Source organism: Grammomys surdaster, unplaced genomic scaffold (assembly GCF_004785775.1).
Source record: "Grammomys surdaster isolate TR1022 unplaced genomic scaffold, NIH_TR_1.0 279, whole genome shotgun sequence".
NCBI lineage: Eukaryota > Metazoa > Chordata > Mammalia > Rodentia > Muridae > Grammomys > Grammomys surdaster.
The window spans coordinates 9,226,892-9,243,578 of NW_021604720.1; the positions used below are offsets into that span (position 1 = coordinate 9,226,892).

Sequence of the window (16,687 nt, forward strand, 5' to 3'; positions counted from 1 at the left end):
AAACCCATGTCTTTTGAAAATAATAATCATAAGTTACACCTAGATGTCAGGCATGGTGGTGCATGCTTATAATACCAGATATTTAAGAGACTGAAGTATGAGAAGTGCAAATTCAGGACTTACCTCAGCCATTTAAGATGATCTCAGAATAGAAAGTGAAAATACTGGGGTTACATCTCAGTGGTGGAGTACCTGCATGAGGTCCTAGGATCAGTCCTACATACCTAAAACAAAAATAGCCTAACTTATAACTTGCTTAGATTACTTAACATTATTCAATTTTAGCTGGACAAAATTATCTGACACAAGGTTTCTTCTCAGTGTAACTTAGGGTAACATAGGACTGACTCCCTACTTTGGGGATCAGATGCCTTCAAATCTGTGTCTTGCTGCTGCAGCTACCCAAATAACAAGAGATTATCTTATACTTGTCACTAGCCTAAGAATATGTTAACAGTCACAGCACAATGTATTCTGAGTGCATCACTCTCACACCATATAAAGTTGAATGATCTGAAGCCATTAAAAATTGTAAGATGGGTGCTCCTGTACCTGATGTGCACCACGCTGGACAGGAAGCATTGTGGAAGGTTATTAGTAAAGAGGAGGATTAGGTTTTGAGGAAAGGAAGATCAAACCCACTCATTTTCCCCACACCCCTCCTTGAAGGATAAGCATCGACATGTTTTATATTAGTGTAATATTCAGTTTCATATCTACAGATATTTGATGTTTGAAGTGGTATTCTGTGTGCATAATGTATATATATATATATATAAAACAGTAATTAAACTGCATGGAGCTCTGTAACTCTGCTCCATTTAACAGGCCGTAGATACAAACACAGTAACATAGTGATTATGACGTAGTTAGGGTGTTAAATCCAAGCCTTGCCCCTTACTAGCTGATACAAACCTTTTCTTTCCTGATCTGTAAATAGGTGTAACAGTAGTCTTACCTACTTCAACATTATTCTAAAGGATATGTTAAAATATTCAAGTTTTCTCTGTTAATGGATCTTTCCATGGGACTCTGGATGGTTCTTCTCAGTTTTGCATGTAAATTTGTCATGGGCACCACAAGCAATGCAGGGGTCATCTGCTACACTGTTGAGTCCCTTGTTTCCATGTGACTTGTTCTGTTAGACCACTGTTCCACTGTTCTCTTGTTTTCTGGGTAGTTTGCTGCCCTGTGGTGAACCAACTGGTTTGCAGTCAGTGCTTAATTGAGAATATGTTAATCTTAACATTAACTCTGGATGCATGTTTGTTGTGTGATCTTAAATTATATTTGAATTTAAAGCCTTGTGAGTTTTATACACTGTCTCCTGTTTGAATTAACATTTAAGGAATTAATTTATAGATACATTTACATTATATTAAGTTGTAGGGACATTCATATATACACACACACAAGCTTTTTTTTTTTCTTTTTGAGGGAGGGTCAAGAGGAAGGGTTTGGGGGTCTTTTGGTTTGGTTTGTTGTCATTGTTGTTGTAGACAGGGTTTCTCTGTATAGCCCTGGCTGTCCTGGAACTCACTCTGTAGACCAGGGTGGCCTTGAACTCAAGAGAGCCACCTGCCTCTGCCTCCCAAGTGCTGGGATGAAAGGCGTCTACTATTACCACCTGACTCTTTTGTTTCTATAATTATGATCTGTACCTATTTCACTAGCAAACCAAAGACTATAATTTTTTTTGTTCTCATTGTTTTATTAGACAAGATCACTTAGATCTCTGGCTGGTCTTGAATTCATTTGGTAGTCAAGGCTGCCTTGAACTACCTGCTCCTTCTTCCCAAGTGCTGTTACTACAGACATGTGTCTCTATGCCCAGCAAAAGATGTAATTTTATTTTATTTTTTTAAATAAAAAACTGTTCTGGGCTTTGGAGCTAGGTCAATATGCACCTCTAATCTTAGGACTGAGAAATAGAGATAGGAGGGTCCCAGGGGCTCACTAGCCTGTTAGTCTGCTGAATCAATAAGCCCAGAGTTCATTGAGACACCTTATCTCAAATATCTAAGGTAAAGAAGTGGTCTCAGAATGGCACCTGGTATTGACCTCTGTCCTACACACACGCACACGCACACACACACGGGGGTGGGGGGAGATGAACAGTATCAGTCTTTTTTTTAAGAGGCTGTGGTGAATTTGCCTCCTTATAAATTGTATCGCTCACCTGAGGAGTAAACTGGAGTGGAAACAATTCTTTGAAACTAAGACCAAGAATTTTTTGTTCTGTTTTGTTTCAAGTTCTTTGAGAGATTCAAGTTTCATACAGTGCATTGCATTGCATCCCAACTCTTTCCAGATCTATCCCCCACCTTTCCTAATCCACCCAATTTTGGGGTATCTTTTTAAAAAAAATTTTTTTCCAAGACTAGTTTGTGCAGCCTTAGAATTCTTAGATTTGTGGTCCTCTACTAGCGCCTGGTCAGCTTACCAGGGGCTACAGTCTTAGAGAAAACCAACTCCTTTTCCTGTAGTTAACAATTACCAAAGGTGGGATTGTGTGCCTCATTTCTCTTTCCATGTTGGGATTTGTTCTGGCTTGGGCTTGGCATCTCACACACTGTAGGAATGTAATTGGTTACTCCATGATACTCATCCACTGTTGTACTGACAAGCACCTCTTGCTGACCCTGGTTATTATTGTCATTCCCAGAGCTCACGGCTGGGTGTGATTGGTTACCTTTTTCCTCTGGTAGCTTACATGCTACCTTTGAGCACTATGAAAGCCACAGGAAGGACAAAACTTTCAGTTCTGAGCCAGCTTGATTTTATCATGTCCTATGTATGACTCAGTGTGATGTTTTCAGCAGTAGGGTCTTACCATCAAGTTCTGGATAGTAACTAAGGCCATTAGCAATGACCTGTAATGTGGTAGTGGTGGTAGGGGGTTGTCTTTGGGAACCATTGGCAAATAACTCCAAAAGAAGTAACTCATTCCTAGCACTGAGGTTTTTTGTTTGTTTGTTTGTTTGTTTTTTGGCTTTTTTTTGGTTTTTCGAGACAGGGTCTCTGTGTAGCCATGGCTGTCCTAGAACTCACTCTGTAGACCAGGCTGGCCTCGAACTCAGAAATTCACCTGCCTCTGCCTCCCAAGTGCTGGGATTTAAAGGGGTGTGCCCCCACCCCGCCGGCCCCCCCCCCGTAAGCACTGAGTTTTTTATTTGTTAGTTAGTCTCTGTTGAATAAGGACATTGTTGCCTAACATGTTACAGGGTGACCCCTTTTACATGGTGTATGTTTAGAAACATCTGTGGTAGATTAACATGCGTCTTTTTTTGAAAGGTCTTTAGTGTCATTTCTCTCTCCTGTATTCACTCTACCTTAAAAATCTCCTTTACCCCATGTTAACCCTTTCTGTTCCATTATTTCCCTTTAACCCTTTATACTAGTGCATTCAATCACTTTTCCCTTTAAGGTTCCTCTCTATGACTCCTTAGTAATTTCCTGACCTCTATGGGTATTCCAAATGAAACACACACGTCTGAAGATTCAAAGCTAATGTCCAGAGATGACAGAAAATGTAGCATTGTCTTTCTAGGTCTGGGATACCTCAGAAGGATTGTTTCCAGCTCAGAAAGATTTTTCTTTTCTGTTTTTGTTTTTTGTTTTTGTTTTTTTGAGACAGGGTTTCTCTGTATAGCCCTGGCTGTCCTGGAACTCACTCTGTAGACCAGGCTGGCCTTGAACTCAGAAATCCGCCTGCCTCTGCCTCTGACTCCCAAGTTCTGGGATTAAAGGCGTGCGCCACCACCGCCCCAGAAAGATTTTTCATGTAAATCATTTTGAAAACTTAAATACCAGTGAGATAGCAGTAGTCCTCAAGTGAATAGATAATTTCTACTCAGACTCTATTGAAACTCCCTGCTTTCTTTTTTGTAAAAATTAGTCACCTTATCCCAAAATTCATATGGAAATAGGATCTAGAGGAATCAGAACTTCTGAAAAAGAATAATATTGGAGAGGGTTCTGTTTCTGGATTTGAGGACATGATATAAATGCATTGTGACTGTGACCAGTGTAACGTTCAGCATACTCTGAGGGACAGTACCAAAGTCCAGGTAGACACACATTTTTGATCAGTTGATTGGCTTTTTTTCTCTTGTTTTTAAACAAGGGCAGTAAAACAATTTGTTAAAGAAAGAAGAGTCTTTCACAGTCTTTTACTGGGACATATGGGTGTCCAAAAAGTGGTGAAGTTGGAGTCTTTGCAAATATTCAAAGAATAATTCAGAATGAATCAAAAGACCTCCATTATCAAGATAATTATAAGACTTGTAGGGGGCACTGGGCAGTGGTGGCCACACGCCTTTAATCCCAGCACTTGGGAGGCAGAGGCAGGCAGATTTCTGAGTTCAAGGCTAGCCTGGTCTATAGAATGAGTTCCAGGACAGCCAGGGCTACACAGAGAAACCCTGTCTCAAAAAAAAAAAAAAAAAAAGACTTGTAGGGGGAAAGTAAGTATACGTGTGTGACCTGGACTTAAGGAGTGGTTCCTTAGAATACCAAAGTGGACACAATAGAAACTTGTGTTTCAAAGGAAATTGCTCTGCACACATACCAAAAAAAAGTAACAGGAAAGGTACCCATAAATTGGGTGAAAATATTTGAGATACACCTAATAATGGTTTTATATCAAGTCCAAGGCAACACATAGTATGTTTTCCTCTTTTAAGACTTACACCATTTTGGTTGGGTTTTTGTTGTCCTTGCTGTTGTTTGTTTTTAACTATAGTGGTGCTGAGGAGTGAGTCTGCGTCCTCCGTGTACTCGGCAGGCGCTCTGCCCTTAAGCAACATCACCAGCCCACATCATTTTACGTGGGTGTGCTGCTGAAGTTGCTTACTGTGTAAATGGTGTTGAAGAGATTTGTCTGAGATCATGAGTCCAGTCGTCTTCTCTGCCTTCTCCCTGCAAAGATAATACTAGTGCAGTACTACCATCTACTGATAGCAGAGGAGAAATTTAAGATGAAGCAACTCAAAATAATATGAAGCTCCAAAATTATAGTTTAGTGGACAACAGGGTGAACATACTTGTTTAATTTAATGGAGTAGCTCTTCAGGATTCCCAACACATGAAGTAAATAATAGAAAGTTCTTTGGGTGCCATGTGTCTCTGCTCAGCCAATCAGAAGTCAGGATTATTTTGTATGTAATAATAGAGTTTTATTTGCAGAGGAGCTGATAAGTAGGTAGGACTTACAGGACACAAGTGGTTGTTGCATTGCTCTTAATTGTAGAAGAGAAAATTAGTCTTGTGTGCCTAACTTTTCACAGTATGAATTCTTACTTTAGAGTGGTGTCACCTTATCTTTTTAGTTACAGGTTTTAAAATGTCACTAGCATTCTAAAGGTAACATTGAAGATTGCTTTTACCTTTGTTGAGATAATTTAACGGGCTGTGAAAATGCCAGGAATTTTATGAAAATGTCTTCAAGGTTTTCATCACCATCTCTACCAGTTTTCCTCTCACCAGAGCCTGCTGACTTAGGCTCTCTGACAAGTGCTTCTTGTTCACTAAATGAACTGGACAATATTTCCCACCTTTTGAGGAAAATAGCAACCGATATCAATGAAATTAAAGGAATGAAAGCAGCTATTTTGACAGTGGAAGCAAATCTGTTTGATTTGAACGTTAGAGTGTCCCAGAACGAAGCAAAAATTTCATCTTTAGAGGTTAAAATGAATGAATATTTAACATCTACATCTGAATGCAACAGACAGTTGGAAGATTTTCAAGAGAGAACAGAGTTTGAGTCGCAGTCAAAGACTACTGATGTAAAAATAATTGGCTTCCTAACAAATGTTGAGAAAGGTAAACTATATGTTTTAGGTGCTGATCCTTTTAACCTTCTACACTTTGACTATTTCTGGTATAGAGGCAGCTCAGCATAGACAAAGAAGCTGAGATTTCTGTTGCTTGGGACTCTATAATTTAACTTGGGTCTAGAAAGTTTCCGCAGAGCTCTTAACAGGTTTTTCTTTCTATTTGAAGGTATTGGGGACTGAATGTAGTGCATTATACATGCTAGGGTAGGCAAGAACTCAACCAGTCAGAACCCCCTTAAATTTTTTAGGAACCAGCTGTGTTAGCACACTTTTTTTTTTTTTTTTTTTTTTTTTTTGGTTTTTCGAGACAGGGTTTCTCTGTATAGCCCTGGCTGTCCTGGAACTCACTCTGTAGACCATGCTGGCCTCAGAAATCCGCCTGCCTCTGCCTCCCAAGTGTTGGGATTTAAAGGCGTGCGCCACCACCGCCCGGCTGGCACCCCTTTAATACAGGAGGTAGACACAGTTAGAGATCTGTGAGTCCAAAGTTAGCCTGATCCATGTAACAAAGTTCCAGGCCAGCCAGGCCTACATAATGAGACCCTGTCTCCAAAAAATGATGGGTGGCAGGGAGTATTTTGTTTTGGGTCATAGTTTGGTTAAGTTAACCCTTAATGGTTTCATATGTGTGGTCTTCCTGCCTCATCCTCTCAAAAGACCATGCCTGGCTTAGGATGTTGATTTGAAAAAAAAAAATGGATGGGCTTCAAGATAAAGTAAAACTTGAAAGGAAATGATTCTCTTTCAAGTACTTCTGTGGTGGTATTCTGCTGTAAAACTGTTTAATTTTATTACTGGTTCTGTAACTTATAGCATGTTAGTATGTTGACCAACAGGAATACAGCTTAAGCAGATCTGTGAACTAAGGTCTATTCTCCGTGATTATTTTTGCCGTGGTAACTTTCAAAGGAATTTAATCTCTTTTGTGCATGTCTCTCTGGAGAAGGAAACATACATTGACAAAGAAGAGCTGGTAAAATGTTACTTGGGTATAGATAGCTTTTAAGTCTTTCAGTGAGGTACTTGGCAAGACCTTGCCATCTTCTTGTTTGCATTGTATAAGCAAAACCTATCCTTGTGGAGCCACATATACTACTAGATACTCTTAAAAACTAGCAAGCAGTTGACTTACTGAGAATTGCAGTATTTGGACCCATACCAATTCTACCTCTACATACTGTAGTTTGATGCTTCTGTTCTAAATTAGAAATTAGGAACTAAATGCCTGTGATTAAGCACAGTGGGAATCACATTTACAATAAAATGTGATATCCCTTTTCATAATTCAAGTAGTTTGGAGGATAGACAATCAGTTCGTTGGGTTTTGTTTTGCAGTATGGATATTAATATTATTATGGGGCTCGTGAGATGGTACTGTGGTTTAAAGCACTGACTGCTCTTCAAGAAGACCTGACTTCACCTCCCAACACCCATATAACAGCTCACAACTGTCTGTAGCTCCAGTTCCAGGGGATCTGACACCCTCTTCTGGCCTCTATGAGTACCAGGCACACATACAGTGAACATAAATGCTTCAAAACAGTCATACTTAGAAAAGAAAAATAAATGTTAGAAAAGAATTTTAGTATGATGCTAATGTGAGGGCCACATGGCTATATGACATCTGTCACCATTGGTCACCAGGGTCACTCAGCTCATTTCACTTACTAGGCAGGTGTGCCTTTCTTCATTGTTCCATTCTGCATCCTTTCCAAAGCTACATTCTCAGTTGAAGAGAACAGCCTTATTTAATAGAGCCCACCTGCTAGAAGTCTCTCAACAAGTACTCAAGAATAGTAGTATGAATTTGTATTAATGTTAGAAATTAATTTTAAGAGCTATTTTAGAAATAAGTACTTTACCTGTTCAACTTAAAGAAAAATATATTTATAGATCTAAATGGTTATATCAACAGTTCTCAACCTGTGGGTCATGACTCTTTTCATGGTCAAACAACCCTTTTGGGTCATGTAAGACCATCAGAAAATACATATTTACATTACAGTTCATAAAAGTAGCAAAATTATACTTGAGATGTAGCAACAAAAATAATTTTATAGTTGGAGATTGCTACAACATGAACTGTATTAAAGGGTCACAGCATTAGGAAGGTTGAGAGCCCCTGATTTACGTTTGCACCACATCACTTGGTGACAGGACAGTCTCCTTAGGTGATGTCATCATTGGGCAAAGAGTCTACTCTCAGAAACTGAGGTAGCTGCATTAGGAACAGAGAATGTGGAGTTCCTGTTGAGCAGCTGAGCATTACTGTGAAGCTCATGGACAGTCTGCTGTACAGCCAGGGGAGGCTCTGGATGCAGAACTCTGACTGCCATACTTGATCCATTGTTTGTTTTGCATCAGTCCAAGCCAGTTTGTTTTTTAGGAATTTCATGACAGGGGAATTATGGAATATATTTTTGGTTTGGGTTTAAGTTTCCATGTGTTTTGCTATTTCCAAAGATGAGGAGATCCTGGGGAAAGGGAAGCAGTGTGGGGTAAGTCGTGGTGCTGAGAGTTCAGGGAGCACTCTCCATGCCTGCTGTGGAGTCATTGTCTCCATTTACTAAAGCACCCACTCCTGTTGGTTCACTCTTTCCTTTTACTTCTGCTGTGTTTTCTTCAACCCAAGAAGACTGGCCGCCTCACTTGTGGGGAACCAGGAGGGACTTTGTTGCCATTTTTGATTTAACAAATAAGCAGTATTTTGTTTTAACAGAGATAAGCTTGAAGACCATAATAATAGCAAATTGTGTTGTAGAAACTTTATTTGTAAGACTGTAAATAAATTCAAAGATTTATTTCTGATAAACAAACGTTAATATTTGTGTTCCGCTTAGTGAAGTTTTAAAACTTATATTGTAGGAACTCAACAGAGGCAATTGTTATCCCGACTGCAAATTGATCCAGTAATGGTGGACACAATGGAGATGAGTCAAGGTGGGTAGTGTTTACCTCATCACTGTAATGTGCCAGTTTTCTGTGGCCATTTCCATTCCTTACACCTCATTCAGTGTGTCATGTATCTCTTAGATCCTGCCCTAAGACAGCACATTAGATGGATACAAATATTTTAGGGCCAGGATGTAAGATCTGCATTTCCTTCATGTGTGGTGGTTTTGCCTCATTCATAAGCTTTCTTTTCCCTATCCTTTCCTCCTTGGCTTCTAGCTGTTCACTTTCCTGCTGTGAAGGCAGCCAGAGTCCCTGTTCCACCTTTTCCCTGTGCTGCTCATTGTCGGTCATGGAACCTTGTGTCCCTAGCTCACCTTCTGTCTCTGCTGTATTTCCAGAGCGGCTTCAGCATCCCCTCAGCACCAGTTCAAGCTACCCAGTGTATTGGCCTCACTTTACAGTCTAATGCTCAGGGACCACTAACTACTTGTTCTAAAGCTTCTGTGAAGTGTTCTGCTCAACCCAGATATACATTCCACAGGCTGCTTCAGGCCTGGAGTGAGGTACCTATTTTTATCTGTGTCTTTGGTTCCCCAAATCTCTGCCAGGACCACATTCAGTAAATGTAGGAAACAATTGGACACCTGAAACAGTTTTTCCTTTTTGACAGTTTTATTCTGTAGCTCAAGCTGACCTCTGACTTGCTGTCCATCTGCTTTCTCTTCCAAGTGCTGGGATTACTAGCATGTGCCACCACACCTAACACTTGTATTCTTGTGCTTCCCATGAATCTGCCCTTTGTTGGAAGCTCTGGTCCTTGATTCCTATCTCTGCTTTCTGCCTCCTAAATCATCGCCCCCCTCCAAATCCACAGTCAACTGTTTTCCTAGTTTTCTGTTTCAACATGTGCTTTTGCTCTCAAAGGTTGGCCTCTATCTAGATCCCATGTCCTACCCATCTGAATGGGATGGTGTTACTCCTCCAGCTTTAATCCTGTTGCTCCTGCCTTTGCCTGTTGAGTAGTAAGATGCTGCAACCTTGGTTTTGCCTCCATCTTGCAACACTGCATATAATAAGTCTTGTTTTAAGTGTGGTGCCAAAGTCTGCCTTGTTGTGCCCACTTCATCATCTCTGGTGCATTCATTTTTTTTGTTCCTGTTTTACCTTCATTCCCAGTTCACTTGAAGAATTAAGTAGTTCTTTTGAGGCTTATGAGTGAGCACAGTCTTTATTCTGTCAGATTTTTTATTTCTGAGAACAATCTTTATTCATATTCCTTTGATCTTTTTTAACATACTGATTTTGTTTCATGTATGTAATAATTTTTTGTTTTCTTTGAGGATGTCAAAAAATGGTTTTGACATTTTCCTTTTCCCTCCTTGGTCTTATTTTCTCTGAGTTGTTGGTTTCAACTTTTATGATAAAGGTTTTTCCGTTCCTTGATTATCTGTTTTAAAAGAGGATTAGTAAAACTTGATTGATATTCTGGGTTCTGAGTTGGGGCATATGTGTTTGGACTTTGTGTTTTATTGTGGATCCTGTGGGGAGAATGATCTGTTAGTCTAGTTTGGAAGCATCCTGAGTATTAATACCAGTTAGGTGTTCTTAGTCTGGTCAGCAGTGCCAATAAAGGTCTTCCAAATACTCTTTTTTTTTTTTTGGTTTTTTTGAGACAGTTTCTCTGTGTATCTCTGGCCTGAAGCAGGCCTGAAACTCGATCTGTAGACCAGGCTGGCCTGGAACTCAGAAATCCGCCTGCCTCTGCCTCCCAAGTGCTGGGATTAAAGGCGTGCTCCACCATTGATTGCCCAGCCTTCCAAATAGTCTTGATTGTCAGAGTTCAGATAGCTCAGTTAGTAGAGGAGGACCGTGGAGGAATTACCATTAATTATTATACAGTTTTTCACTATAGAATTATTTGAGCATTGCTGGCATTTCTGGAACGTATTGAGAGTCTAAAGTCTCACTCTCCAAGGGAGAGGATCTATGAAATGGATAGAGGTTTTCAGTGGCCTTTTAAACAATATTCTCACTGTTCGTGTTACTTTGTTGTGGTACCTTTCTGTTATAGAACCAGATGGGTTATCTCTGAATTTCCAGCAGTGATGGGTGAGAGATTACATACCTAGTCATTCTCAAGTCTTCACTGTAGTGATGGGGATGGGGATGGTAGGTCCAAACGGAGAAAATAGGTGCATGGACTTAGGCTTTAGGAAAGGCTCATTACTTCTGAAGTAAGCCCTCCAGCACGGCTCAGTTTTTTAAGCTCTTCCCAAGGTCACCTCTGTTGCTAGTTCTCAATCTTAGGAGACTCTTGTAGTCTAAATTAGATTGTTTTATTATTGTCTTAGAATCAGTTTCTATAACTGTTTTTTGTCTTTGTTTTTTTTTTTTGTTTTGTTTTGTTTTTTTACTTTGAAAGTATGGTTGTTCCTTTGCAATTATTTCCTTATGGGCATACACCTTTTTGTTTAAAAAGCAAAACTCTTCATTGCTTTTTTTTTTTTTTTTTTTTTTTTTTAACGGTTTCAGAAAGGTCCAGAATTAAATGCTTGAGCTCAGCCCAGGTCTCTACTCAGACAGACTGTTACTTCTGTCCACTATGCAGGGATTCCCTGTTACTAAGCTGAGGTGGGCAGTGCTTGGGTACATAGAGTACAGACATCTTATGTTCTTTTCCCATCCGTGTGTGGCATGCATATGTTAGCTGTGTGTCTGTATGCGCCCATGTGGAGGCTTAGAGTTGATGTGAGGAATCATCCCCGTCATTCTTCTACCTACTCATTGAGGCAGGGTTTCAGTCAAACCCAGAGCTAGCTGGCATGCCTGGGTTTGCTCTAGGATTCCCATCTTCCCATTCTGAAGCTGACATTACATGTGGAACATCACTCCCACCCGAGAAGTACATGGGGTCTGGGTATCCAAGCTAGCAAGCACTTCAGCCACTGATCAATCTCCCTGACCTGAAACCTGGACTAGGTGCACACTTCCCTAAACTTGGGAGCCTGTGACAGTTGCATCCTGTACTTTCAGTCTTTTATCCTTTTATTCTCATTGCCTTCATTCTCCTCTTTCCAGCCCTTCTCCCTGGCTGCTCCCTAAATGGCTAACTTTTCCTGTGTTTTCCTGTCAGCGTTAATTTTGTCTGTTCTGTGCCATGCTAAAGTGTGAACTAGAGAGAGCAGGTATACCACAGAAAGTTTAGAGTGCCAGGAAGGGCATGCAGCATCCCTTAGAACAAGTTCTGAGCTCTGCTTTAAGTAGCTAGGTACGCAGTCATAGAAGGGCTTGCAGGACATGGGAAGAAAACTAATGAGTCAGCTTTTTTTCTGGGGTGGGGTTGAGGGGGTTGGGGCCCTCCAGCAGCTGTAGTGAAGTGTGTGTGTGAGTGTGTGTGTGTTCATTCCATTCATTCCAGTGCAAACTGTAAATTAGATTCACTGACTTCAAAATAAATAGGAAAGGAAATAAGGTCTGAGTTGTCCCTAATACTTGTGCTCTTACATCTCTTCTCACCAGATGTCAAATTGTAAATTTTTCCTTCCTTGTAAAGGATTTCAAACTAAATAAATCTAAAATTGATAATTTCCTATTGGTTCCTCCTCCCTGGACTTTCTACTTCCGCTTCATCCTTTCTTCCCCATTTTACCTTCCCTGACTGTGGTTGTAGCAGCCCCTCTGACCCTGGTGGTTGATGGGCGTGTAGAACATGTACTTTTCCTTTCTCATGTGTTAGAGGGATGAAGGAAAGAAATTTTACTTTTATTAATTTATTTGAGACCAGGTCTTACTTTGTAGGCCTGGCTGACCTGGGACTCACTCTGTAGATCAGGATATCCTTGGATTCAAACCTCTGCCTCTGCCTCCTGAGTGCTGGGACTGAAGGTGTATGTAACCACACCCAGCATAGAAAGAAGATAATTCTGTTTTTCTAGAAACCTGTTGATTGTGTTTCTTCCCTACTTAGGAATCTCTTACTATTTCTAGGCCAGAATCCAAAATACTAGGCACGTGATCCATCATTACATTTTATTAGTCACTCTTAACCATTCCCTGTCATACCATCACATGCATCTTCTTAGGTATTCCACATTTCTCACCTTTCTCAGTGTTGTGTTAAGTCCCCTTCCTTGCTCCGTGTGTTTTCTCTGCCTCCATTGACTCTCTGACGCTCTGTTCTCCTCATACTCTTTCCTTTAATACTCATTTTACATATTTGACTTTGACCAACATTTCTTTGACTTTTCATCTGGAAGAGGTACCTTTGTTCTACTAACACCTCTTCATTCCCTTTCTGGGCTTTGCTGTTTTAGAATTGTATGTGTCTGATTTTCTTTTCCTTTTATCTACATACCTAGCACAGTTGCACAGTAAAAAAATATTCGGTAAATTAATAGCCTGAATTTTGGTCTTGTTTATTTGTTGGCTTTAAAAGAAACAGTTAACTTTTATCAGTTGCTCACATACTGACAGGTTGTCATACCCACTCTGAACTCAGTTCTCGTTCCATTTTGTGAGGGAGGCAGCCTGTAGATGCTGTAGCTGACTTGAGCTTGTGGTGGCTTGCATTGAAGATTAGTGCGACATATTCATCTTAACATTCCCTTTCAGAATAGTTTTCTGTGTATACCTGGTTAGAAATTAAGCCAACTGAATTCTTAATAGGCAGTGTTTCCTTTAAATACTACTGTGAAAAATGAACAGAACTCATTTGGGAAAAGTAGTTCACCAGTTTTTGAATCAAAATTTTAGGAAACATTAAGATTCTTAATTCTTTCTGATTTTGAAAAAAAAAAAAGTAACTGTTGTCCTTTTCCTGTGTTTACTATCCCAACAGCTGTGATAGAGGATACCCTTCTCTGCTGTAGACAAAGAAAGGCATTTGTAATGTACCGTGTGAGGGAAGGACTATTTGAATTCTCTGAAGAGAAGTTTGGAATAGTTTTACAATCCTATCCCTGGGTAGAATTAGTTATGATTTTCTTTAAAAGTAATTATAATTATATAAAAGATTGACATTCTTCTCACTTGTATGATGTTGAGAATAAAAGGTATATTCAGAAGTAAACATTTATGGCCAATTTTTTTGGCTCAGATTACTATGACATGGAATCCATGGTCCATGCAGACACAAGATCATTTATTCTGAAGAAGCCAAAGCTGTCTGAGGAAGTAGTAGTGACACCCAACCAGGATTCGGGGATGAAGACTGCAGATGCCCTTCGGGTCCTTTCAGGACACCTTATGCAGACACGGTAGATGGTTTCTTTTTCTTGTGTAGCTACTGTGTGTGACTGTAGTGCAGGTCAGCTGTTAGCTCCCAGCTCCCCTGTTCCTTTAGCTCCCACTAGATGGCGCTCTCATTGACTCCCTGGCTAGGCCATCAATAGCCAAATTCAGCTCTCAAAAATTCAAGTTCATCTTTCTTGTTCAGAAATCCACTAAATAGAAATAAAAGCTGAGTATAATTTAACTCCATTGATAAGGGATGTAGTGTTGTCTTGTTTTAAATGTATACCCAAGGAATTGAACTGTAAAAACTGGGTAACCCAAATCAGGAAATCCTTCTGCAAGGTGTTAAGAGCCAAGGCTTGTGTGGTTCCTTCCTAAGAAAGCAGACAGTATTCAGCAAAGAAACATGTGTACAGATGATCAAATCATGTAAAACTAAAGCTGCTGGCCAGGATGCTCTGAGCATCCATTCTAATTGTTCTTTGGTTTGGTTTGGATTGGTTTTGGTTTATTTCCATGTTGATCCTATAAGGAACACATGGACAATGAAGAGTCAGAGTTGAGAGGATATTGTCACTATCAGTAAGTCCTTGCTAGAAGGTGCCTGTGATACTGCTGTAATTGCTGCAATTGCTGGCCATGGCCGTTGTGTATTAGGGTTCCATTTATGCTGTAGCAGGAAGTCATTCTAAGCCTCTTAGTGAACCAAGTGCAAAGCAAAGGAGTAACAGTTCTGCTGAAGAGGACTTTAGGAGGCTCAGCATTTTGTGTTTGTTTCCCTAATTCTATGGTATTTTTTATCTGTCTGGCAGAGATCTTGTACAACCAGATAAACCTGCAAGTCCCAAGTTTATAGTGACGCTGGATGGTGTCCCCAGCCCCCCAGGATACATGTCAGATCAAGAGGAGGAGATGTGCTTTGAAGGAATGAAACCTGTAAACCAAACTTCCGCCTCAAACAAGGGACTCAGAGGTCTCCTCCACCCACAGCAGTTGCATTTGATGAGCAGGCAGCTTGAGGACACAGATGGTAGCTTTTCCAACGGTGTGTTGAGAGCTCAGACTTTCCTTCTCAGCCCACTGTCATTGAGAACGGAGTCTTGGCCTGTGATATCTTGAGTGAATATTGGTTTGAGGCCTCGCTTATATTTCTGTTCAGTAGCCTGTTTTCTTCTGTCGTACAAAACCACCAGTTCAATTTCATACTTCCTCTGTGCTTGCTTCACGGCATATTCTGTGATGCCAGTGCTAAAATCCAGTCATTGTGATCCAAAATACCTTTTTATTATGATTACTGAAGGATGAAGTATCATTCTTGATGCATTTACCAGCAACAATCTCTCATAGTTAACTTGAGAGAAAGATGGATTTGATTTTGGTGTTTCCCATACCATAGGATCTCCTTGGAAGGGACTTCTTACCTAACCTGGCAGGTGCAAGTATCAGAAAAGCCTTATGTGGTATTGATGCTGAGCAATGCTCAGGAACTCCATTCAGACGGTGCCTCCCTTTGGAGCCAGCTGTGTTTCCACTGCTCCTCCCCTCACGGATGTCATGCTCACGTGACCCCATTGGTCCTTTATCTTCATTTTTATTTTGATTTACATTTATGTGAGCATTTTGTCTTCATGTATGATTGTGCAGCAATGCATGCATGCCTCCTGCTGTGTGTCAGATCCCCTGGAAATAAAGTTACATGCAGCTGTGAGCTACCACATGGGTGCTGGGAACTGAACCTGGGTCCTCTGCAAGAGCAGCCAGTGCTGTTAGCCGCTGAGCTATCTCTCCAGCCCCCACCAATACTTTTCTCTTATTTAGATATACCATTTTCTCTGATTTAGATATGCCATTTCTTAAGCAGGAGAGTTAATTACTAACTCTTAAAGGTAAAAACTGCAGTAGCTGTACACATTTACTGACTCTGCATGCTGTGTCTAAAATGAGGATAGTTTGGTGTTACTGTTCTCAGTTCTCAATTTGATAGCTTAACACTCAGCTCTGTTAAGACCCATTTTCATTTAAAGGTGAGTTTCTGTGCTAGGCCTTGTTGGTATATAGGAAGCAGTGACTGTCGGGAACATGCCAGTCACGGGTATGCCTGTTTTGTGTGACTGATGTGGCCCATTGTGGAGACGGCTGGGATGAGGAGAGCGCTTCCCTTGCCACTGCGAACTCTTGAGTGAGGTGTGGGGATGAAGCTCTGCAGCAGTGAGAACAGGCTGCTGTTGAAGTTTCACGCACACCTGGAGGGGGTGTCTTCACCCAGTGCAAGCAGGGAAGTTTCATTGCTTATTTTGGTGGTGGTATTTGAGGGTGCTAACCAACTGCACCATCTGTGTTAACACACCTCCACTGAACATCATATGGCAGCACATTACAGCTTTCAATGCAAAGTGAATTTGCCACTGGAAATTTAAATGTGAAGAGTTTTATCATTTATGAAGTAAAATGCCAGCATAGGAAAACTAGAGCCATGACTTCGATATATTACTTCACATTGTTTTTCACTGAGAGTTGCCTTGTAACATACTTATTATTGTTATTATTATTATTATCATTTTGAGCAGCTACTTCATTTTTCTGGCTGCATTGCTCTTTGGAATCTAGTCTTCCTTTGTTCTAGGGCATCGTGTGTTTTTATCAGTCTTGTATATGCAGCAGTGTGGGGCAGTTTCCTCTGTAGTGATGGGACAAAGATCTTCTAAAAGTAAGTGAGGTTC

General features: G+C 40.5%; 1 protein-coding gene across 4 annotated transcripts in view; it reads left to right on the plus strand.

Moving 5' to 3' along the window:
* The window catches only part of Zc3h14 (zinc finger CCCH-type containing 14), a 40,013-nt gene that overhangs the window by 18,275 nt on the left and 5,051 nt on the right, over positions 1–16,687 (plus strand). For 3 of the 4 annotated variants that reach the window (XM_028777253.1, XM_028777254.1, XM_028777255.1), the window contains 3 exons: positions 8,706–8,780; positions 13,831–13,990; positions 14,780–15,012. In XM_028777253.1, coding sequence (XP_028633086.1) covers positions 8,706–8,780; positions 13,831–13,990; positions 14,780–15,012 — 468 coding nt within the window. The remainder of the gene's footprint in view (positions 1–8,705; positions 8,781–13,830; positions 13,991–14,779; positions 15,013–16,687) is intronic. The other variant, XM_028777256.1, reaches the window with a different exon arrangement.